The sequence below is a fragment of the Schistosoma haematobium genome, chromosome ZW (genome assembly GCF_000699445.3).
Source record: "Schistosoma haematobium chromosome ZW, whole genome shotgun sequence".
Classification (NCBI taxonomy): Eukaryota; Metazoa; Platyhelminthes; class Trematoda; order Strigeidida; family Schistosomatidae; genus Schistosoma; species Schistosoma haematobium.
In genome coordinates this window covers 38,761,285-38,788,114 of record NC_067195.1, presented here as the reverse complement: position 1 = coordinate 38,788,114, position 26,830 = coordinate 38,761,285, and the positions used below count along the sequence as shown (strand labels likewise).

Here is a 26,830-nt window from a genome sequence, read left to right as displayed (position 1 = left end):
GGTCAAATAGTTTTTTCCCGGACAAGATTGACTAGAGAACGTTAAGTGTAGTTAAAAGGCAGTTGAACAGAGGTTAGAAAACGTGAGAAGTAAAAAGAACAAACAAATGACAATACTGCCCAATGGAATACTTTGGAGATATTTCATAGTGTTCTTTCCGTTACAGACTTTAATGTAATTACTATCTCCAATTGTATGGAGCATCCCGTTACTGTTCAAACCAATGCCTTGCCTGTCGAGAAATAACTTCAAAAATCTCCCCTACGTGTGATTGTGATTACTATCTTCTGCAATGCCTAAGGAATTAAGTAGTATCGTGAAGTACTCAATAATTTCAATGTTCATCTATAGAAATAGAAAGCGTCGATCTAAAAACAGCATACCCATTCTTCTAAACTTCGCTGCATCTTCGTTTATTTCGCTGATGAATGTAATTAGGGTGTCATATGAATATGTTAGATTCCCACTTTGCTTGCTCGTTGAAAATATTTAGAGCTACGTTTAAATTCTGCTCAACTGAAGAACATTTGACCTAGTAATTTCTGTAGAAAACGTACATGTCTACAGAATCCAAATTGGAACTCGTTGATTCAATAGTACTATTATCAGCCTTAAGTATCAGCACAGAAAGAACTAAGAATTTTTATTTTACTACACAACACATAACAACAGTCAATAACTAAGTGAGATACAAATAAGAATGTTTTTAAGACTATTCAATGGTCGAAAATGCATGTATACCAGGGAATCAAGGCAGCATACAAACTAGTAGTTCGAGCACAGAATGCTTGTTGTCACTTCAGTCTTTCAACGCCAGGTAAACTAAAGTGAGGTAGTTTAAAACAGAGAGTGACTTTTAACTCAAGCCAAACCATTAAAGTATAGGGCTGAAAATATTCAAGATCAAAGATATGAACAAAGAAGTTTATAGTTCGAACAAACAATTGAGATTGTTGAGGTTCAATATAACAATTGATCAGTCAATACTTTCATTTCCTCTCATAACACTGTGACCCCCGCCTTTGAAGAACAGATGGCATTGAATAAGAGTAATCGTGGTAAAGACGGTCATGAAGAGCACTTCAAACTAATTTTTACTATCGAAACTGACAGACATGAGTTCAATGCCAAATGATGATAAAGCTACTTAATTTAGTGTGTTTTTACTCACCTTAAGAAGTACTTTGCGTGTTATGACTGTTACTTTTGAAATGCTCTCAATTATCCTCACAACTGAGCCGTGGCATGTGATTACCAGCATTTAGTGGACAGCTTAGATAACTGATTGTTTTTATTGCTTTAGTTGTGTTAGAAACCCTCGGTAGATAACGACCTATCTTCATTCTATTTGAAAATAGGGCCTCCGAATCTAACAATCTGATACTTAATATTTGTGTTGCGATTTATGCCATTAATTTCCTATCCATATGAAATTTTTTCATCTTTTTTTGTTTCTCATTAAAATCCATTCCATAGTTTTTGTTCTCCTCAACAACTATTGGTCACCAAATTTTATCCGTAATTCTATCAGTAATACCACTTTAAATAGCTTTATTCTACTTTCCAAAATGATCTTGACCTTATAAATAGTAATCAGATAAAGCGATATCGGGATGATATAACAGTTATGCATTAAACCACACCTCGTCTGAACATTTAGAAACCTTGATGTTTGCCTGATTTCAGAGAATTGTTCAATGAGTAAAACGAGTTGTTTTAAACTTCAGCAGATTGAGAACCTACTTTCGAAGCTGAGAAATCAAGTAAAACAAGGAAAAAGGTTAGTTCACTCACTTGGCATTGAATTCGTTCATTAAAACTTGAATTTGACCTAGAAGGCGCGTTTCATTGGCCTTCAGATTATGATGTTACGAGAGATCCAAGATGCGCTGGGTGGGAAGTCACCGTATGTTTTTACGTGTTTGTAAAGGTTTATTTCCACAGAACTGTTCATGAAGAAAAAAATAAAAGGTTTTGGAAGTGTCCTCAACCAAACTGTCACGGCCTTGCTTGTCCCACTGACTTCAGGTGTACTATGTGCAACAAAGTTATTGATTTATCTGATACCTCTCTGAAGTCTTCTGCTAAAACAGAACCTGTCATACCATCATCCAATGGCACACCATCGCTGAAGAGATCAAGGATGGCCAACAACAACCATCTTGTTCCTCTTAACATATTCAGTATCGGAAGGTCAGGGATTTTTGATGGCCGTGCTGAAGATTGTTGCATCAGTTCAACTTCCATTTCATGCAAAGTGAAAGTAGAAGGTAAGCCTTTTACGTATTCTATTTCCCAGGCGTGTGGACTAGTGTCACCATCCAATACAATAATATGGAAATGCTTGTTTTCTGCGAAACCCTCCAAGTGATTTTCGTCAAACCATCTATTTCTTTCAAGACACAGCTTTCTGAATTGCTTAGAATCAAGGAATTCATTTTGCGTGAGTTTTTTGATCAGTTATCATATGATTTCATACTGAGGAGCACTCATTTTCCGTTACGTAACCGAACTCCCTAATATTGTTTAGCTTCAGCGAACAGTAAAGTGTTCATCATGCATTAGTAATCTAGGTAACTAAACAGATATTGATCACCCAACTGTCGTGATGAGCTAATAGTTCATATGTAAGCACTACTCTCGACGTTATATCATAAACTGACCTGACTACTAAATCCATGGGCACCATGAGAACCATTAGAATGACACGCTTAAAGTGGAATCAAACAGCATAAAATTTGTAATAGCAATAGGTTAAATCACCATGAATATAATAAGACATTCCCTACTCCATTACTTTTTACCTTATGTGGCTACTACTGGGTGTGATCTATTCATTGCAAACGATTATTCGATGCAAGCGAAAGCCCTTGTAACTCTTGGCACTCTGACCATACCCAGTATATATTGTACATGCAATCGCTTTTCACTAACCCACAAGGGTCTATCCGGTTAGCACAATAGTGTTTTTTAGGTAATAACCATACCCATTCCACGTACTTCAAAGCTGCTTATAGGATATCAGTTTCATTATTAAAGATACATGAGTTTGTTTTCTTACCAGTTTGTAGGGATATGTCCTGTGTTCCTATTCAGTATTCTCCTAGAGCTTGACCAGCTGTACTAGGAAATATATTCTGTGTAATAGTCTCAAAAAGGGATAGTATACTGATTTGATCATCGTTACAGTTATTCGCTTCATCTGTCCAGAACTTTGAGCATAGTTCCATAGTCACAATTCTTTGTTCACGCCCTACTATATGATCGACCAATGTACGTACATTCATCAACCATCGTCCTTCCTCGTTATTGTCGATATCAGTAATGAACATGCAGTAGTTAATTCATTCATTTCTGCCTCATTTGATTCCGTCTCTCTAACTGATCATAAACTTCTCAATATCTCAGCTACTCCTACAACAGATATAAACCATAATGCTCATAGAATGATTTAATACAAGAAGGATATCCACTGTTAAATATTTTGATTATTTGTAAATAGATTTGTAATTGATCTTCTACGATATTGGTTAGTTACATAGCCTGAAGAATTACAAGTTCTCTTTGCAGACCAGATCAATTATACTGTCACGATAACTTAGCTGCCCCAAATACCCTACTACCGTCTAGTGTATGCAGAGTCCACTCTCCCGAAATGCTCCCATATGACCACGCGAATATAGCCACTACCAGGCAAGTCCTACTCACTCCCTTCTCATGGCGGGGTGTTTATGAAATTGAGAGGACGAAAAGTGAACATCGGACACTTGAACCGGGTTAGTGAGCACGGCTGATCTACCTAGAAGAACTGGAAGACCGTAATCCCAAATCATTGGTGCATATAGGTTCCACGCTACTAAGGGAACAAATGACGTTTGAGCCTATTCATGACCACCGGCTATCAGAAGACCGCATCTCCTAACGTTGATTCACCGCCTTGTGGATTAAACCTCTGGGCTAAAGGCTTGAGATTAGCTGCCTAAGTAAATCATCTGCTTTGGTTTGGAGACCTGGACAGTATCCCAAACCACATAGATTTAGTGATAATTACCTTATGTGGTGCATATGTATTTTGATGCTCCTTTGTACTAATGTTTTTGTTCAAACAGATGATTAATATATAAACAGTGTAATCCCTAGGTAAACTCACATTTGAAACATCCATTTTTAACCTCAGTCATGTTTTTAAGAATCTTCAAACTCACATGCTACACAACCAGATTATGTCCTCACTACCCGTTAGTATCCATTACTGTTGACAAAAGTCTAAAAATTAAAAATTTAACTTCTTTCTGACCCATAAATAGGGTACTTTAGCACTGGTTAGTTCATCAAAATTCGTTGTAGCAAGCAGTGACTTAGTCTTTGTTGACTAGACCAAAAAGCGTTCAGTAATAACCGTTCTCCTTTAATCTTAATGAAATCCTTAGTTTTCTAACTACATGGTTTCTACTCATTATTTCGTCCACACAAAACTAATTTTATTAGATTCTTTAATAAACATTTTTATTTAGGGAGGTAATTTTTTTGAAAGTGTTTTGATCATATGGTTTGACAAACCCTTCCCATTTATTCATTTTAAAGCAAGCGTCAAATGGTTAATTTTGGTATTCCGGGAACCATCTGCTAGCGACTTGTTGTATGTAACAGTAGATGATCTCGAAGGTTTAGCCAATCGAGTTCGTGAAAATGGATCTTGTGACATAAATTGTAGTGCAGAAAAGGCTAGAGAAATTCTTTCTAGTTGTGGCCTTCGTCTGCCACGTGCTGAATCTAAAAGGACTAATTCAACTTTTCGTGAGTCTCAGATTTCTAACCAAGTCGATCAAACTCAAACCAAGTCTGATAAGTATCCCATTTCAAATTTGGAATCTAGTTCATCCCAAGTTGACAAACACACAAATGAGGGAGGTCTGCTGACTGATGTGATAAATACTCTTACTCATTCCGGTATCCAACTGACAAATAACTCAAGTTCACTTCCTCAGGAAAGCGGAAATACTATCCAAGGAAAACTGACAATAGGTGAAGTAAGTTACAGGATCGTTTCACATATCGTAAATCCAATAGTAGTATAAACCTGTTCTAATTTTTGTGTGGTGTCGATATTGTTCATCCTCTTTTTTCGGCATGTTTTCACTCCTTAATTCGTTGACCACAAAATTTAGGTTATTCACTCAGAATCTTGTTACATTTATCTCGCATTGTGTTACTTGTAATGGTGGATAAGTTTCTAGTTGAGTAGTTTATGCAAGATCGATGTTACAACTGTATTTTAATCATTGACGTACTGATTATGTTCTACATTATGAAGATATTTATGAATCTTAAATAAAAATGAAACAGCTGCACGTGATTTGCTGATTACCAGTGGTTACTGCCAGCCTGCACTTAAAATTGTCTTCAATTAAGTCTTTCGTCCTCCTATTCATTGAATTTTTTAGAAATCGTAATTGTGTATAGTCGTTGCTACCACTTTCAGAAAACATTAAACTTCCTGGTTAGTGTGTTGCGCATCGGATTTCTATGTCTGGGATCCTACTAAGGACTTAGTTAATACTGTTTCCGAATGACATGTTAGATTTTTGTCTTCTTTGTATTTTTCATTCTTCTTAAAACTATCAGTATTGTAAACTGGCTTCTTCTACAAAAACGCCTGTAACTCGTTTCAGTCGTGATTAAGTACTTTTTCAATAGCAAATCATGTGATATGAAAACACTTGGTGTGGCGTGTTTTCAGCGTGATTGAATTGCCAATAATTCAGTTTATTGATCAAATTTAAACATTTTAGTGGCTCCGATCAACCTTCTGTATAATGTCTAAATAATCCTTCACAGCTCCCCGTGTTGAAAAGAAAGTGGATTTTTAGCTTAATGGACCTATCTTAATAGATCTAGTCCTCTGCTTTATCGATTGGATTTATACAAGTTGGTAGGTTGACTTAGGATACTGGAATACTAGACGAGCCGAAATTTTGGTGAATTTGATATTACAGGTTGAAATCATGAGTCAGTTGAAGCTAGACCACCATTGAAAACCTGGAAGCACTGGACGGCCGTTCCGTCCTAGCATGAGACTCCTCAGCAGCGCGCATCAACGAAACCGCCTCCTGCGGGACTCGAACCCAGGACCTACTGGCTTCGCGCGCGAGCACTTAACCATTAGACCACTGAGCCGCCACCCAATGGTGTTAATGTCTAGCTTCAACCAATCCACGAAGTTGCGCCATCGAACACCAATGTCTTCAGTGAGCTGATATCTCACAACAGACCTGGTTGAACTCCACTGGTGACGGCTTCTCACTAGAACTCCAGGAGGTTCTCCTGAGAGAGATCCTGTGAGATATCAGCTCACTGAAGACATTGGTGTTCGATGGCGCAACTTCGTGGATTGGTTGAAGTTAGACATTAACACCATCGGGTGCCGGCTCAGTGGTTAAGTGCTCGCGCGCGAAGCCAGTAGGTCCTGGGTTCGAGCCCCTCAGGAGGCGGGTTCGTGGATGCGTACTGCTGAGGAGTCCCATGCTAGGGCGAGACGGCCGTCCAGTGCTTCCAGGTTTTCAATGGTGGTCTAGCTTCAACTGACTCGTGATTTCAGCCTGTGAAATTTACTAAAATCTCCACAAAACTCATTCTGATAATTTGATATTAGTCAGTTTTTTACCACCTAATAAACTGATCCTATTGATATCATGCTCTTTCTCCCAGGTAACTTAGGTAAGTCAAATGAACTGGTAGAATTCACGGTAAAAGTATTGAAATATACATTCTGTTAGCAAAAACAACTAGTGGTTTGCACTTGATTTTGTATGCCAACCTAATACTTTTAAAGTATTTGGCACATTAACTACTTACTAATTGTAAGTAATAGAATTTTTTCGGTGAAATATCCTCCCACTTCTGACCTCATCCTAAAGCACACTAGAAGTCTGTACTGACGTGTCCATTAATTGTAAAATATTAATTCACCTTTCTCGTCCTTAAATTTGAAAGAAATACATCGTCATGTTTACGTCAATACATGATCATTTTCTATAGAGAAACTATCTTTTCAATGAGAATAGATTGTAATTATTATGCAACTATTTGATAAAACAAACGTTTGTTAGACAAGTGACAAAGTCCTTGATATCTTAAGTGACTGTGGATTGAGGACGGATGATGTTAAAGAAAAGCTGGTTCTTACCCGTAAAAGCATGTAGAAATTAAATCCCTAAATGACTTTCAGTCTTTCGATAAAAAGTTACGGAACCAAACGAACAGTAAATTGAACTTTTTTTGCATGATTTTCTTTTATCATTTTATAAAATAAAAACAATGCACTTATTGCAGTTATCGGGTAGTGCAGATTTTAATTAAGCTCGCTTTCTCTCTTAAGACATAGGCCTCCCACAAAGGACCAACAAAAAACTACCTTGTCCTCTCCTTTACAGTTGTTGCCAACTGCTGCTCATTATCTTAAGGTGTTCCTCCAGTTATCTGCACTGTGTTCTTTGATCTGCCTCTTCTTACTTCCGAATTACGGATCGCCTCGTGACGCAGTTTGATAATTTCTCTAATGTGTGTCCTATCCTCTTCCAGAGTCTTTTCCTAATCCTTTCCAGTTGGAAGCTGGTTTGTTATCTGTCTCAGTAGGTTATTGCTGATGGACTCCGGTCAAGGGATCTGGAGTATCGTGCGTTGACAGCTGTTTGTGAATACATGTACCTTTTCGATTGTGGTTGTAGTAGTTCTTCAAGTTTCAGCTCAGTGCAATAGAAATGTCGTGACGTTCGTATTGAAGATTATGAATTTGGTCTCAGGTGACGCTTGTTGTGAGTTCCAGGTGATCTTCGGTTGTAGGGATATTGACCCTTGCTTTGCAAATACGTGTCTTCACGACTTCATAAGATCCCTCTTGTTTTTAAATGATACTCCCTAGGTACATAAAGGCACCCGCCTCTTCCGGAACTTCTCCATCAAGTGCGATTCGGTTGGTGCTCGCTGTGTTATATTTAAAGGGTCTTGCTTTTTCCGTCGTAAATGTTGAGACATACTCCTGTCGAGGCGACTGCTGTTACACTGGCTATCTTTGTCTGCATCTCTTGCTGTGTATGTGATAACAGTACTGAGTAATCTACAAAGTTCAACTCACTCAGCTGTGTTCAACATGTACAATGAATTCCGTGCTTTTCGTGAGATGTGGAGGTGTTGATAATCCAGTCAACAGCTAGTAGAGAGGGAAACTGTGAGATTAAGCAGCCTTGTCTTGACACAAGTTGTAGGAGTTCCGTGTGATAGTGAAAATCTCAAGTGGTTTATAGTGTCAGTTAAATTCTACAAGGTTATTCTATCCACGCTATCGAGTGCTGTTGTATCTTATCACCTTTGTGACTATTCAAATGGTCCTCTCGGTCTCTCACACTGCCTGGAGATGTCATGTTTTTATATAAATTGTTGTTTTACAGGTCTTAAGGAGCTTCAGCTTCTTGCCTTCCTGTGACTTGGCTTTCATTACGAGACATAATTTTTCCATATGAAAACCTTTCAACTCTCAGGAAAAAGCTCGATTAAATTAACTGGGTTTCTCTGATCACCATTGTATCTTTTATTATTCGACTCTAATGCTTCACAATCTAAACTTAATTTATTCAGCACTTGACAGTGACCCTATTTCCTTACAATGCTTTTTTTCTTAATTGTTTATGAAGTGTAATAAAGAATGTGACGATTTAATCATTCTCTGTGAAGAAAATACTGGCGAATGGATTCAGAATGCTAGGTCATCTGCTTTGACTAACAGTGGCAATCCTCAAACTGAATCATCTACGAATCCTGATGACGATTCCTTGTAAGTCTTAAAGTATGTGATTATAATAACATTTTACTTTTTTTGTCACTTGCCAAGTTGCTTAACGTTGTACGTTATCATCATGTAACATCAAGTCAACTGATAGAATGATAAATATTAGAAGTCATTAGAAATGTACATAGACGCACATACCGGTGAAATTAACACTTATAGTTCTATTGGCTGTTTTGTCATCATTAACTATAACAACACCTTTTTACAACTGAATAAAAATGATTTCTGTTGGTCAGTAACTATCATTCATAGTATATTAAACACGATTATAGACAAGGGAGTTAGTGTAATTGTGTTATTATTTGTTTGTAATTTGTGTGATTATCATCTTAGGATGATTGGTATCTAAACTTTATTGCGACTAAATGATTTAGTTTCTAAGCCAACTTCTAGCCCCCAAATGCCCTGGTACAGCCGAAAGTGGGGAAAGTCAACTTTCCCTCTCGAAATTCACTCACTTGGCCACATGCATAAAACCACTGCCAAGGAAGTCCTTTTCGCTTCCTTCTCGCAGCAGGAGTGTTGTTTACGAAACTGAAAGAAAAGCAGATGTCTGGCACTTTAACCGGGTGGTGGAAACGGAGCACCCACCTAGGAGATTTGGAAAACCCTGATTCCAAATCAATGGTGCACATGGGCTCTAGGATTCTGAGGGAACAAATAGGGCATGGAACTATTGTTGGTCACCGGCTACCATAGGGATGCATTTCCTAACATTTCTTCACTGCCTTGTGGTTTAGACCTTTAGGTCAAAGGCTCGGGGTGTAGCCCCCTAAGAAAACCACCTGCTTCGGTTTCGGTGCCCGGGCAGTATTTCAGCCCTCACACAAATCGAATAATTTATGTAGTGCATATCTATTTGGTGCCTTCTTGTACCTATTTTTATGTGTTTAAATAAATAAATAATCGTCTACACATATAAATTGTATGCACAGAACACTATTGTATATTCATGTTGGACCTTTCATTTATTTTAGTGTCAAATGAACAGTGTGTATATTTTAATCTTGTTCTATTGATTATAGGAAGTTCGACTACAAACCTCCTGGGTCTACTGACAGTATAACAATAACCAATAATGATATTGAGTGTCTTGCACCTGGAGCTCTTTTAAATGATGCTATAATTAACTTCTATCTCAAATTTTTGTATTTCGAAAAGCTCACAAGTTTCCAAAAACAAGCCACTTATTTGTTCAATGTATTTTTCTACAGTCGGCTGGCGAGTGGTGGTTATATATCGAGTGATGTACGTAGTTCTACATTCTCAACTAATTTACCAAAGACTTCAGAAACCACAGATGAGTATGTACAAATCTTACGAAGTTTGGTGTTTTTATTAATGTTATTTTTTGTATTATATCTACGTTCCTTTCCTCGTAAATTATATGTGTTCGTTAGAGTTTTTAATGTTATGTGTTTTTGTGTTTTACTTTCACTTTAAAATGAAATCTCACTTCAAAATTACAGGTATTTATTACACTGTTTATCGTCATAAATTGTATCGGATACCATACAATAACCAATCTTACTCTCTCTTCCATATCTCATCATCTGCCCATATCAATAAAAAATATGATAACTATTCAAGTAATAGACACATCAACTAAGCTTATATTGCTTTTACGACTTCGAAAATACATGCAACATTCACATTTTCACGTTGCATATATTCAAGCTTTGATTTTCAATGTATACCAATAATTTTTAACGCAACCGTAACACACCTCTATAGAGTCATACCATAGTTCAGAACCCGGCAAATATTGGTTCTCGAGAGACGTAATGGTTTTCGCTCTCGTCGAGGATGCATCCATCCGATCTTCACTCCGTTTCAAAGTTTAGAACACTGTCATTCTTATTACAGGCCAAAAATCATAGTGTTTCTTAACGTTAGTGCTCCCTTCACTTCTTTGGACAGGACTGTTGACTGAAATTGCCCATTAAAGAAGAGTTTGTTTAAGAAGTTTATTCACAACTTAAGAGACCTATATACGAATACCTCAGGTAGAGTGAGAGCATACAACCACCTTTCTCCATTGTTCTATTCAAGCAGTGGGGAGGCTACACAATCTCACGATTCGTCTTCAACTTTGCCATTGATGCGATTCTGGATACAGCTCTGATGGATGTACGTAATGGTGGTGTGGATTTGTCATCTGGAAAACGACACTTTGGCCTTGAGTGTGTGGACGATATTATGTTACCGTGCGATGATATCAAAACCATGCAGTCCGCACTTAATCAGTTAGCAGTTAGTGTCCGTAGGTGTGGCATGTGGTTAACACCTTCCAAGTGCAAAGTACTTTTACAAGACTGGTAGCACCTACTGTGCTTGGTCATCGTTGTCTCCGAAGAATTGCTAACACCATCTTGAAACATCGACTTCGGTGACTTGGACATGTCTTAAGAATATCATCACAGTGAGTTCCACATCGTGCATTATTTGCCGATTCAATGACCAGTTGGAAAAAGAGGAGGGGTGGTCAGTGCACGACATAGTGTCGTGGTATGAAAGAAAGCTTTACAGGACTAGCTTCTGTTGTTGGTTCACGACTCCCTGGTTGGGGCTCTAGGTATGGTGCAACACAGGAGCTTGATATGTCATCAGATATGGCTCAGAACAGAAGCTAGTGGCGATCGTGTTGTAACCTTCTTTTACCTTCTTCATGAAAGTGAATGTAACTTCTTTAACTGAAACAATTTTTTCTAGTTGTATTTTTGTTGACTGAACTGTTTCTCCCATTATTATTTCACTCTCACACACTAGTTTCCGTTCATTGTTGGTCTTCTTTTATTATACTCACCCTACATTCCTTATCCTTTCATAACCTCATTGTTATTGTGTGGCACACATATATTTGGTTCCCCCTTGTACTAATTTATGTGTTCAAATAAATAAATACCTTTCAATTTATTATTATATTAAATAAAAAGACCCTAATTTTAAACTGTATATATCAGGCTGTATCCGGTTAATTAAGTTGCTCCAAGCATATTTGAAATGATTTATTTATATCAGCATAGAAAGTTACTGTATCCATAATAAAATCAAAGTCGTTTATTGCTAATCAGGATCTTAACAGAATAACGATCTTGTATGGAGGAATGAAGATAGTTACAAGATTATACACAAAATATAAGCAGACTCAATATTCATTAGAAGTACTGCGTATTAACAAGATGAAGTCTAAATCAGCATTTCAAGCTAGTCGATTAAATACTGACAACAGATATGAAGTGATATACTGATTTCGGGATCTAATGAGTTGTGAGTATTGAAGTGCTCTAATCAATAGTTTGGTAAGTTCCGAAAGAAAAACGATTGTCCCTCCTAAGGAGTCTTCCGGTTAAAATTGCGAGTGCCTTAAGATCTTACTATATCTCTATACAAATAATATTCATTTTCTAATAAACTTTCCTCTCCTCTGGTTTTCTACTGGCAAAACCTGTAATCACTTTTTATTGGAGTAAACACCTCATTAAATCCATCATACTTTGTTGTTCTCAGTCAGTCTTTGGCAACTTTGAGATCTATAACAATTATGTATGGGATCGGGTTGTCGTGTCTTACATTATCATACCGAGAGAACAATTTAAAACACGGGAAGCGGGAAAACTGGTGAAAATCTAACTAAGAGTTAAATATTAAAAAGTACATGTGAAACCGAAGAATAAACTGTGCAGAATGATAATGAGCTCAACATTTACAGAAATATAAATAATCAGTTTGATTGCTTCAATGGGATCGATTTTGACCCTTGTCACCAAACCACGGATTACGACTATTGTGACTGGAAACAGTTGTGAACCTTGCCTTAACTCACCTAGCTCAGACTGGTTGTCAGTGACTCCATGAACTCATGCCATGTCTTCACTTGGCCGCCTTTAGCCTTCTAACCTAATTCTATGTTAACCAGAATATAACTCTTATGAGTAGTTAGTGGTAGGATTTGCATAACATGGCTCAACCTCATGAATTGTTACACATTCCATCTATCGACTTTTTATTTGTTACTGCCTCACGAGTTCCAGGTTAACCGTTTTATTTTTATAAATTCCACTTCACCGAATTCTAATTACTCAGTGAATACGGCTGCCAGCCACCACATTAAAAAACATATTGATCATGTTTTTTTTTCAATTACTAAATGCTTATCCTTGATTTTGTCTCGTGACATTTTACAACTATCAGCACTAACTATAACAGCAAGAAATCCCATTGGTGATGTTTAGCATATCTGAGAAGCTCATAACGCATTAAAACAGTATTCATGATGTAGAAATATCTCCATACGATCATTAACGAATTGTAGGCTTTATGACAAATTAATTTTCCATATATCCATGACATTTCCTTGTTGTTTCTTATCAGACTATACGAAAAACAAGGTGGACTTGTCCAATCACTAATATACCCTAAAAATAAGGTGGTGAATGCATGAAAAATACTTCTAAAACTCACGAACAAAAATAACTATTGATTTCACCAATTCGAAAGATACCAAACATGTCACAAAAGTGATTAGAATACAACTCATTAACTAATCTAAATTGACATCTTTATATATCATTTAAGCGTGTAAGTTTCTTACAACTCCTCATAGGGATATCAAGGAACAAAAAGATAAAGACTAAAATATCAATCATTAATAACAGGAAAGTTGAGTACAATAATTGGTCAACTTATTTCTCTCGATTTCACTAATAACATAATGTGGTGTTTGTTCTGTTAAGGAGAAACTGTGCAGCATTATCTCTGCTATTTTGCTGTACTCACTGAATCAGTAATTTATTCATCCGCATCGAAAGTTCTTAATGATCATTACGAAATTATTTCAACTGTAATGTCATTGCATCAAATTACGTTTATCTCTGCTAACCGCATGACACGAGTAAGCGTTAGTTGGGAAGATTTTCTCTATGTTTATATGATTGACAAATTCTCAACGAAATTTGAAAATAATCCGACAAGTATTCAAAAAAATTCTCAAGATACTACCACACCCTTCAGAAAATATTCAATTCTTCCATTTCCAATTCATGTTGTTTTCATAGAACAATTTTTGCTCAGCATGCTAATGTTGCGAAATGGACACGTCGAGTCGATCTTTTCAGTAAAGATTATATTATTATTCCAATTAACGAATGGTAGGTCTCTGAAAAATTTATTTTTTTAAACATGGATTGAATTATGTTAAGCTAATTGAATTTTTAGGATTATTTGGTTTACCATTGAACATTTTTCAAATTTTTCAATAGTGTTGTCAAACTTTTCTAGTATCACAATCCTCAGTAGTTTACTCAGAATCCATTCGAAAATGTCTAGGTCTCAAAGAGTACTGCTGTTCGCAGTACTGACCACGTAAAAAATGGACCACTTACATGAAAAACTTTGGTATAACCACTCATGAACCTCGTATTTCAGTGTTAGTTTTAACTGTGTTGATAAGGTCATTCACCTACTCTACTATTTTACAAAACAATACTGAACAGTCAATTAACTTGGTAGAATTGTTACGATAAACAATCAGAAAACTTGTTTTTTCCATTAGTCAGAATTATTATGTGGTTGGACGCATCAAATGGTTTGTTCATTTTGACGGAAAATCCCCCCTAATGAGCACCTTTGTCGTAGAAAATATTTGTCTACATATGTTGAGACTAATAATAGAAGTCTGTTCAGTACGATATGTAATTACATTTTGTGGAATTATCAACATATAATATTGTAACAACTCACAGAATAGTAATTCCGTAAAACAACATGTTGCCTTTAAAGAAATCTAAAATATATCATAATCCAGAATAATATAACTCATTTATCGAGTACAGGTTTATGTACTTGGATTTTGTGTTCACTTTATTTGGTAAGAAAGTTGAGGACAATATGCAGTTGAGCGAATCAAAGTTAACGAAACACACAACAAATCTAAAGTGTGATTTTAAAATGTATTCCTTAACCACTGAATGCTTGCCCCACGACATAACACAATTCGTCCAACGAAGTCCCGAGTAATATGACCACAGTATTTCTTCTGAATGATTAAACTTAAAATAGGTTCGACGCCGTTTTCTTTGTTGAATTTCTAGACTGGATGTTTAATGTTTCTGAAAGTCATTTATGTTGATAGTGGTATGTACTACTGTCAGTTTATTTTTAAATAAGTAATCAGATGATCGTTTAATTATTGATTTAAAAGTTTGAATATTCCTTCATCTACGTCGATTTGTTTAGGCGAGTCGTATCATGAACTCTTACACTAGAAATACTGACGGAAATCAAGTACATTAAACTTGGTAGATAGGTTATACTAAAAATATAGTTCTAGTTACATTTGTTCACTTAGTCACTACTACAATTGTTTATTGTTCTTTAGTATTTAAATTAATCCACCGTCACTGATTCTGATTGTTTACCTTTTATAAACCGCATGACATTCTGTATATTCAGATTGATTGGTCGTCATTGTTAAAACTCTTTCAGTGCACATTGGTTTCTTGGTCTTGTCTGCTATCCATGGATGGCGGGAATGGTCAGTTACACGGCTCTCTATCGTGAAGAAGTTTATCATCTCTGCCAGTTGACAGAAAAATTTACTAATGTCGATCTCATCAACTTCTCAGGCGACGATTTAAATTCCCTAGATATTGGTGAAGAAGTTATTCAAAGGTTGCCTACTGACACTCCAGTAAGTAATCAATCAGAAAATTTTAACATTTATACAATTGCCCGAAACTTTTAAAATTCAAATTTGAGAGCTTTGCATCTGTTTTGTTAAAATATATTCATGCCAAGTTTTACATGTACCTATAAAAATTGTTGCTATGGTTCTTAGAAAAGGCATCAGCCTCGTGACTTACGAAGAATCTCGGCTTTCACCATGGGGCGTCATAATTTATGTTATTTATGTTATGCACCTACCAATGATAGTAACAATGACAGTAAAGGTCAGTTCTATGAGCGGCTGCAATCAATCATAGCAAAGTGCCCAAGAAAGGCTCTCACCATCCTGATGGGAGACCTAAACGTCAAGGTTGGAATGGACAACACTGGGCAAAGCAAGGACTGCATTCCTACAACTGAAGAACATATGGCACTCGAAACAACAGTCAGCCAACATCAAAGTGAGAATCTTCAATACTAACGCTAAGACAGTCCTACTGTACGGGGCTGAAACTCCGAGGACTACCACAACCATTATCAAAAAGGTACAAGTATTTATAAACAATTGTCTACACAAGATACTCAATGTCTGTAGGTCGGATACCATCAACAACGACCTACTATGGGAGAGATCAAACCAGCTTCGAGCTGAAGAGGAAATCGGGAGAAGACGTTGGAGGTGGATAGGACATACATTCCCTCTCTATTGAGTAAATCGTAAAAGGCCCGGGACCTATTGCTAAGGGCTATCTTGAATTCGTTGAGTTTGTCAGTATCCCGAAGAATGGGTGTATTGAACTTTTGTGATGTTGTGTGCCCCGTTCTTCAGTTCTTCTTGAGTTTCAGTTTCATCTTGGAGACCAGCAAGTGATAATCTGAGGCTATATCAGCTCCTTTCTTGATTCTCACATCTTCCATCGTCCTCCTGAACTTTTCGTTGATGCAGATATGTTCGATTTAGTTCTGTGTAGTATGATCCAGTGCAATCCATGTGGCTTTGTGTATGCGTTTATGTGGGAATATGGTGCCCCCTGCGACCAGTTTATTGAAGGCACATAGGTCCGCAAACCTCTCACCATTTTCGTTCCTTTCTCCTAGTCTGTGTCGTCTTATGATGTCTTCATATCCGGTGTTGTCCATTCGAACCTTGGCATTTATGTCCCCCATGAGAACGGTCGAGTCCTTTGCTGGGCATTTCCCAACGATTGACTGCAGCCTATCGTAGAGTTGATCTTTAACGTCTTCATTGCAGTCGTTGGTAGGCCTTAGTAATTTTCGAGTGAAAAGAATGATCCTAATGATAGCAGTCACTCATCTCTACTGAGGCGCAGTATTTTACATCTGAACACTGAATCTTAGTGGCTGGAGCAGTATATCTTGCTTGTTAACCCCTTAACGACGTAGAGTTTTCTCCATATGTTATCCGAGAAGTGTTCAGTGTTCATCTACATTGCAAGTCAAGTTGATTCTACAAGAACTCACTCTTATACAATGTTCCCCATCTCCAGAGATCGTATTACAGACGGTCAGTCGATTAAGCTTGAAGCATGTTTCCATAATTCATATTTGCCAGTACATCCATAAGTTATTCGTTGTTAGTATCAGTATTAATTGATGACTACTTAATTTTTGTATCTCGCAGATAATTAATTTCCTTTTCTAATAACAGTGTCGTTTACCTTGTCTGACGAAAACATCTTAATAATTCACTCTTGTACGGAAGATACTGTAGGGCCAGTGAAATGTCACTGAGTCATAGCCAAATCATCCGGCAGTTGGGTCACTGAATATCAAACAGTTCACCGATCTTCGTCAAAACCAACGACAACTAACGCGCATTAGTTAATCGCACGCCATTGACTGGTCCATGCGGTTAGCCGGCTGATCCAACTCCAGCTGGCTGCCAATCATCCGATATAGATCATCTACTTTAGTGATCTACAATACCTTACTTTATATACCTTTTAGGTGGTGTTAACATTGTTAGCTGATATTGTATCTGAGCATGCAAGGAAAGACCTGATCTGTCATCAGTGTTGCATCTGCAACAGAATAATAGTATTTTCTTTGCAATTACTAATGGTCCCATAGATATTAATTCAGTAGTGTTTTAATGTAACATCTGGTTACGGGACCACACATTAAAAACAAAACAGTTGAACAAATGATACTTCTGGACACAGTCCATGGTTTTATTACGTGTTAAAAAGAGTTACTTCGACATATATCTATTTCTGAAAACATGTACAGAGGAATAAACAGATGCAGGGACTACTGTGTTGATGTTTTTGCAAAATATAGACGTAACAATTAATATAACTGTCCCAATTCACAGAGTCAGAAAATTGAATAAAATCCGATTCATTATTGAAGCACAACAAACGGCTAGACTACTTTACAAAAATTTATTGTCCAACACCAAAAGAAAACTGTCGACAACGAATAATCAATCGGTGCCTGAAAAGCAAACACTCGTTACCAGTTTGATTTGTCACAATATGTACAACCATACATTGATGATGAGTAATCTTTGTACTTCTTGTTTGACTACAAATCATAATCATTGCTACCATGGAATTGTACTATCTGTTCATTTTTCCAAACAGAATTTCTGTTACGATGTAACTATTAGAGGTAATTTGTATGGAATTGATAGTGATAAGTGAGTGTCGAATGACGAATAGTAACAGAAAATTAGTCAGTCATCTATATGACTAATAAGCAATGAATGGTGAATGTAGTACTGATAAAAAATGTCTTGTACTTTCCCTCAATGCTTGTATAAATAACTGTACATTTAGTATTTTTGGTATTTTTAGGTTTCTATAACGACTCAAGCCACTTAGCTATAAACCGATTTAATTAACTATTTAATTCCAGTTGTATGTTTATTTAGTTTAAACAGATCCTCGGTTCTGATAATTTCCCTGTTTCAACGTTTATTATGTTACGACTTTATCTGACATAAATATATTTTTCCCACGCTTTGAATTCCCATTCATAATTTCCCAGATTTTGTCATCTAATACTTTGAACTAGAAGTGACTTTTCTGGAGACAAACCTTGAGAAACATTACAGCGTGATTGTCCTTACCTTGTATCTAATAAACTGTTGTTGTATGAGGATTTGAGTGTTAAGGAACTGACGTAAACTAGGGAAAGCAAGATGTGACTACCCACTGAGTGTAGACTGAAAAATACTCAACTTACCATTAAATGTGTGATTTCCCTCCTGTTATTGACTTCTACTCTAAACTCACCGATTCCATGCTGGGTGTAATTGTGTCAAACAAAGTATTTTTTAGTCTACACTCTGGTTCTCTATATTTAGTTGTGATTCGTGTATCTAATATGACGTTATCCCAGTTTGTGTGTAGCGTATCGATCGAGTATCCAATCTAGTGGTAGTATAGTCTCAGTCACCGATCTTATTATCATATTATAGTGGTATATCATGGAAATGGAAAATATTTTTATTCCGCCATTATATCAGAAACCCACAAATTTCAATCACGACTGTTACCCACCTACTAGCCTCACGTAAACACACCTTTTAGACCGAACGGTTTTCCACCTTTTTTCTGGGGTCGGCTATGCACGGTTAGTGTTCACTACATAAATAAATTATTATTTCAATTATTGATTGTCAACACGGGACCTATTCTTCCATTCTAGGGTGAAGCATTTGATCGGTGGCGGCGAAGACGTTTAGCCTGGCTTCGTCAACGTGGTGTTAACGCAATGTAAGTTGTTTTTGTTACTCCATAGGAGAAATCAATATTCCCAAATCTACTTACTGGAACATAAGTCTAGTTTGCATGTGCGGAATTATTACTCAGTCTGTTCCGTCTATCAACCAAAGGACGTGTATACTGCGCAGCAGTTCGTTCCGTCCTACTTTATGGCAGTGAAACATGACCGATAAGATTAGAGGATATTCGTAGGTTACTAGCATTCGATCATAGGTGTCTTCAAAACATTGCTCGTATATTCTGGAACCACCGAGTAAGTAACTCAGTTGCTAGGACACAGGTACTAGGTAAGGATGACAAATCAGTTAGGAAGTAGGAAAACTTCATCAGTTGAGATGGCTGGGATATGTGTTACGTATGCCCAACCACCGACGTGCGATGTTTTCTGGTGTAGGAGTAGGTTGGAAGAATGCTAGGGGTGACCAGACCAAAACATGGCACAAGTCCATGAAGTCACTGACAAGTTGACTGAGTCATGTTGGTAGGTGTAGACTACCTGGTTGGTATCCGCGAGACGATAGAAACCGATGGTTCGAGACCTTGAATGACATGGCTCAAAATCGTTTGTAATGGCGCAGGTGCATCTACTCTTTGTGTTCTCCCAAATTCTAATCTCCTGATTTCTTCATGTCCCCTTTTTTTCTCTTTCCAAATTCATTTCACTGGATTATACTCCTCAAATAAAAACTTCAAACCCTAATGTTTCCGATTACTGTTTATACTCTTACTACCTCTATCACTAAGAGATTTGAGTCGACAACTGCATCTCTGTGCTAATGTGGTATGGCAACTCGAACTGATGTACGTACGTACGAAGTTCTACGTTGTCACTGACGGACTGACTCAGTCTGTTCAGTCGAACTACTATGTGAAAATTAAGCAACTCCTTTTTCTATTTAACTTGTATTGTTAGTTACATAGAGTTCATATTCTTGTTTCTGTACCAAAAACTTTTCGGTTCACAGTTGTATACTGTATTTCTAATACCATATACTTGACGTTAACTCGTACCTCAATATGTTTATCAGTTGGTCCAAAATATAACCCTGTGGCAAGTAAATAACTTGATATTTTAGAGACTTTATAATCACTCTCACATGTATATATTCTATTTAGTTAGCTTTATTTTTTCTTTGTAACTGTTACTAAATCCCATTATTTTGAAAAAACCCTGAATAGGCCATGTGTTTTACTATTCGATTCGCTTCCTTGTCAAAGCCGAGTTGGCAATTTGCATGTTATTCGAAAGTAAGTTACCTCTATTTTTTTCAGCATTATTTATTCAATAAAGCCATCAAATCTTACTTTACGAACATTATTCTCCTTGAGATCTCACTGTCCCACCAAATAGAGACATTCGTATTGAACTTTCAGATAATTTTCACTGTACTGAAACCTCTTTGATTAAACTCGACATCTTATTGTTGTCACAGGTCACTAGTCCGTGACTGTAGTTTTTGATTATTTCAGTAGAAATATGACTTGACTTTTAAAACATATAATTTGTGATTTTAGACAGGAAAATTTATTAATGTCTCGTGTATGCACATGCAGCAAGTTACTGCAATGCCCCATTATTATTGGCGTTAGCATTGGCACAGTTGATCAAACATATTAGCATTCACCAGATTACTCGTAGTATTATCGTACCGTTTAATCAATCGTTACTGAGATTATTGCAAGGAATCACTGCCATGTGCTAGTTGGATGTATACGAAGAGTTTATCAGATGAAATAAAGCAGAATTAATTAAATACAATCAAGTCACCCTAAGAATAGACGCTCAGTTAGACCAGAAGTACTTTTTTGAAGAGGAATCGACTCATATGTATAAAGCACCTGGTTAAAGAGAGTTATACTAGTGTGCCTAATTTAACTTTGAATAGAAAGAAGCAGCAAGCGCATGGTTGTTTACCGAACAACATGTTCGGAGGTGTAAATAAACCCAGATCATAACAGTTGTGAAAAATGTTTGGAGACGAAAAATTATTAAGGAGAGTAACTCGTACCAGTAATTGGGTGACTATTGTTTACTGTGAACAAACTAGTCTTGTGCAAGAACAAAAAAGATTACTTCTCCTTCTGTAACTGCTAGGAATAATTACTTTACAACGAGAAGAAAGTTGATTCGCTGTCTTTGCGAATATCTAAGCGACATTGTCTAACCACAAATGACTACATATCACAATATCACTCGATAGATCTATCTATAATAAGGCATAATAATGACTGTTAATTACTCTATTAATTAAACTAACTAGAAAACTACTAATAGACACAAATAAATAAAATATTTAACCTTCCGACTTCCATGCTCTGCAATCTGGTTTCGCGACTGCTCCACTAACACTTGTTATATCGATTGATTTATCATAACATTGAGGAGGGATTCTATGTAACACATATATCAGGTGTGAGAGCACCCAAAATCTGCTACAATTACATCTGAAATGTGATCAGAGTGTGACTCGTTTAGAACATTTTTCTCACACTGACTAGAGGTGAGTGAATTGTGAGGATAAATAACACTTGATATGGGTCCATTAGAACTATAATTAGATTTGAACCCATTGAGAATTCGTGCATCATATTGACTAATTTTTCACAAGAAACAAATGCATCGTGAGAACAAGCAACATTTGTTATGATATCGCTGGAATTTGATACATTCGAAACATTTTTCTCAAACTCATTAAGGACTTCATAAGAAATAATGAATCATCAAGATAGTCAGCATCTGATATGACATCATTAGGAATTTGATCAGAAATTGATTCATTTGAAACATTTGTCCCACCCGACGTGACTGGATAATTAGAATGAGAGGGATGTGACAAAAGAACATTTGAACATTGTCCAGAGTCAACATTATTAAGGATTTCATGCAATTGGTTCACTTTATGAATTTAAATAAAGCAAGAACAAATATTGGTGCAGAATAGTATGAATTCATATTATTTCGAGGTTTGTCGTCAGTTGCTTACAAACCAAAAATGTGATAGAATTTTTACATCGAGATAGTGTGTAAACAATTGACATGGATGAGTGTAAATAACAGGATTACAATAATAACTATATATATATGCTAGAACAGGTCAGAGGTTAAAAAAGGAATTAATTCAGGGTGGGTGGTGTAATAGTTTAGTGAAGTCCATAAATTGTATGATGATTTTGGAGATTAATGAAATTGGATAATCATAAGTTAGGTTACGTAATAATTAAATCGAATTTGAAAAGTTAAGATAATTTAAGAGGATCAGGTGGTGGAAATGTGTGAATAATAATGTGTTTTTTGGTTGAGATCATGAATTGATGTTAGACCACCGTTGGAAACCTGGAAGTACTGGATGGCCGTTTCGTCCTAGTATGGGACTCCTCCTAGGACAAAATGGCCGTCCAGTTCTTCCAGGTTTCCAACGGTGGTCTAACATCAATTAATTCATGATCTCAACCAAAAAAACTTAACAATCTCCACAACCCCCATACTGATAATAATAATGTGGTTTAAGAATTATGTAATAGGGGAGGAGTATAAATATTTTAAAATAAATAAATGAATAAAATAACCCAAATAACCAAAATACGCACACAAAAAAGGGGGTTACCACGGTAGTGATAAGTTCATTCAAGTCTCTTTTTGAATTCATAAATCCGGTTTAAGTTTTTTGATCACAATGGCTTCAGCAAAACGGAGGGTGGTCGTACTTCTTTGTCTGTTGATAATTTTGAAAGCGTGCGGAATGTCGACGGTGTGCCCGGTGTCAAGTAGATGTCGAGCTATTGCGTTGTTGAAAGTCTTAGTCCCTCGCAGTTTTTTGAAACATGCTCAGAAATTCGTACATGCACTCTCCTCTCAGTTCTTCCAATGTATGTGTTTGGCACGTACATGTGAATTGGTAAATGCAGTTGGAGCTATTAAGAAAAGAGGACTTGTCGATTTTGGTTTGTTTAAGTGAGCAGTTCGTTTGCCATACTGTCATAAGTTTTGCTGCTGAGTAGGTCACTTTCAACGCACAGTTTAGTCTGTGATTAATTATTCCGGCAATTTCATCACCTTTGAAACGTAAGTATAAGAAGCAGGTTTTCTTTTCTACTCCATCGTATTTTGTGCGAGGATTATTATTAAGGAATTTGTTGACCTCTTCCTCATTCACAAAACTGTTCCTTACTGTATCAGTTAACTCGTTAAGTGTATCTAGAACTTTTGAGTGCGATTCCAAATTTGATTGTTTAAGCATATGTTCGTTCGATGCACCGATGAGCATTAAGTGGGATCTGATTAACAAATAAATCTTCAATAAACTGAAGCATCCGTTTTACTTTTGCTGCTGAAACTGACATGTTCTCACATTAGTAACCGCGTCGTTTATTGTAACAGAGACTTGATAAATAAGAGCAGAATTATATTTATAACTGAGGAAACAGGATTTGGGGTAAGTTGAACTGAAAACTGGGTTATAACTGGAAACAGACAGTTATGTTGGAAACTGAAGCTTGTAAATTGACCCAGTCAGCGATTGTTTTGTTTTCTTTTTTTCCGAAATTCCTGTCGTCAGTTGTTCTATCTAGTCGTCGATAATTGTTATGTCAGAATCGCTTATTACTTATACCTGTAAAACGGTGAACCACTGCCATTCCCATGACGTAAAGAACACCAAGACCGGTACAAGTGATTTATTAACCCCAAAACATAAAAACGACCCTGGTTAACAATAAATTCATTTGTATATTGACAGTACACCCATTTTGATTATTAATTAGAACAAAGTCACATATATGAGAAATACGTAGTTATAACAAATCGTATGCTGCATGTCATGTTGAGCATAGTTCATGTTAACTTAATACAAGAATATCGTATCTTGAACAAAAACCACAATGAGTAAAAGAATGTAACATTGGTTTTTAATCCCACTATATTGTAGACTACTAATAAACACATATAAATGCAAATATTTTATTTTTTATTTCAGTTATTTACAAGCTGAATGGAATACTCGCAGATCAGCCCAAGATGGTGTTCTCCGCTTCGATAAGGATACAATTCGAGGTTTTAGTCCTCGAGTGCCTGTTCAGAGTAACCTGGTTGATTGTGGAATCTACCTACTTCATTACGTGGAAATGTTTTTCAAGGTGAATTTAATTGTTTTGACATACCGTAGTTAGTTATGGGTGTAAACTTGATGTGTTATTGTTAACATGTAACTTGTAAATCTGAATATCGGTCATTTATTTCAGGCTATCAAAGTGTGTATGGTCCTTCGCTTGATGGGCTGGGCCTAATACAAATGAATCGTACCTGTGGTTAGAATTATATGTTTATTATGTACCTAGTGTGCTCATTCTGATGTAAACCTACGGAAACCAATCTTTGTACTATAGTTACTGTGTATACTTGGGTGTAAACTCTCATCTTCTGTATAATATTCGCTTATATAGATTTCTAAAATAATATCAGAAAATTCTATCCATATTAATGATCATTTGTCCATTTCTTTATATGCATTACCTTAGTAACTGATGACTTGTAACCCCTAATATACTTATTGGATTGCTCTTTAAATTGTTTCATACGCGACCCTGCAGTTTACTTTTGTCGACAGTGTTTTCGTGAAATAATCTATCAATAACTGACCGAAAAGTTAACTCTATCACTTATTCGCCTTTTTACCACTGGTTAATATATTTTTAGAAACCTGTTCAAAGTTATACGAAGGATTATTTCCAACACGAAATGGCTGGTTGGTTTCCAGAAGCTACTGTCAGCCAGAAGCGTGCCCAAATCCGTGACCTTTTGGTTAACCTACGAGAGCGTACACTGAGGGAGAAGGCTAAAAATTGATTCCAATACAAATCACTGTAACACTATTCCTCTTAATAACTTACGAAATTCAATTCTTCAAATGGATATAACCACCCCATCTTCTTGTATATAAATACACTCCCATCGTTCCTCTTGCATTTCGATTGTCTTTTTCGACAGTGTGATTGGTTCGGAGACTACTACTAAACTATTATTGACACTTTTTGTATTACAATTCTTTCAGTCGAATATTTGCCTTCGACTTATTTTAAAACACTGGGCTATCATCAAATGAATCTTAATACATTTGTTAAAACTAACTGTGAACGCACTACTGTGTGATTTTATAGTTTTACTATTTGTAATACATCACTGACACCAACCATAACGGTCATTGTAAAGTTTTTCTTTCTGCACGCTATTATTATTTTCATAAAAGCAGGAAACTAATAATGAGTATTTGTGCATGTTTCTGTATTTTCCAATTTCCCAACTGCATTGTATGCCACACAGGTGAAGTTATTAGTGGATATATCGACCAATCATGTGTAATTGATTGATGCACTACTGACTATATGTAACCCATTGAATTCAGTTAGGAATTCAAAAAACACTAAACTACAAAATTGGTGAGTAACTGATACCGAAAGCGTATAAAGTTCTATGAACGTATGCCATAACACTGAGGAACCTACCTGTGTTTCCTACCTCCAGTAAAGTGTTGCACAGCCATATGCGAAAACAGCGAAGTACCTTGGAACGTCTTTGCTCGTTTGTAGACAGACAGACACCGTTTGTTCAACATACGCGACGAAAGTACAAAATCCAAACAAGGTTTTCATTCGTGTCAAAATTCTGTCGTCTATCTATCGCCCAATGCTAATGGAGCTGCCAAGGTGAGTATCGTCAGTGTGCTGAACTACTTACCTCCATATGTTCAGACTAAAAACTGGCCCACTGTAGTTCTAAAGCATTTCGAATTGTTGGAGACCCAACTAACACTAATGTAGTCCTCAAGACATTCAGACGAGTTCATTTCACTGACGTCTTACTCAAACAGAAATATGCCACCTGAGTAATCTAAATTGAATGATCTCACATTGCCAGATTATTGCCTATCGAAGGTTGTCCTCGGGCGGAAGAGTTCATGTACCTATCCTACAATAGTGTACGTCTTTTAAAATTTCTATCCACAACGTTCATACATCGAAACAGATCGAACAACGGACATTTACGACTAAGACTAACGTCTCGCAACGATGTGGAAAACTTTTTATTTATTTATTTTATTTGAACACATAAATATTAGTACAAGAGAGCGCCAATATATATGCGCCACACAAAACAGTGAGAATGCGAAGAGAAATAAAAAAACAACTAAGGAGCGCAAAAGAAAAAGGGAACAATAACGAAGAGATTGGTGTAAGGTAATGTGGTAGTAACGAGATACAATCAGAAGAAATCTTTCAGGTAAAGGAGACACAACCACTTTTTATGAAGAAAGTAAAAGGTTACAGCAGGATCGCCACTGGCTTCTATTCTGAGCCATATCTGATAACGTCTCTAGCCACTGTGTAGCACCATCTCTCGGACCCCAACCAGGGAGTCGTGAAGGGCCAACACAAGCCAGTCCTGTACAGCTTTCATGCCACGACACCATGTCATGCACTGACCACCTCTCCGCTTCTTCCAACCAGTTCCAGAGTCGGCAAGTAATGCACGACGTGGAATTCTCTGGGACGACATTCGTAGAACATGTCCAAG

The 26,830-nt window shown here is 36.6% G+C and overlaps 1 protein-coding gene across 2 annotated transcripts; it reads left to right on the top strand.

Annotated features, from left to right (window-relative positions):
- Positions 1–1,722: 1,722 nt before the first annotated feature.
- Positions 1,723–26,830, top strand: SENP6_1 (Sentrin-specific protease 6; the record flags this gene model as incomplete). Of its 2 annotated transcripts, XM_035732593.2 has the most annotated exons (12): positions 1,723–1,906; positions 1,945–2,270; positions 2,300–2,443; positions 4,585–5,030; positions 8,691–8,830; positions 9,871–10,149; positions 13,903–13,995; positions 15,332–15,536; positions 19,187–19,254; positions 20,443–20,511; positions 24,237–24,396; positions 24,956–25,105. In XM_035732593.2, exons 1-12 carry the CDS (start codon positions 1,863–1,865, stop codon positions 25,103–25,105), a joined length of 2,124 nt encoding a protein of 707 aa, XP_035586950.1. In that variant the 5' UTR covers positions 1,723–1,862. The 2 variants fall into 2 exon arrangements, with proteins under 2 accessions (XP_035586950.1, XP_051071361.1); XM_051211316.1 differs by having other exon boundaries at positions 9,871–26,830.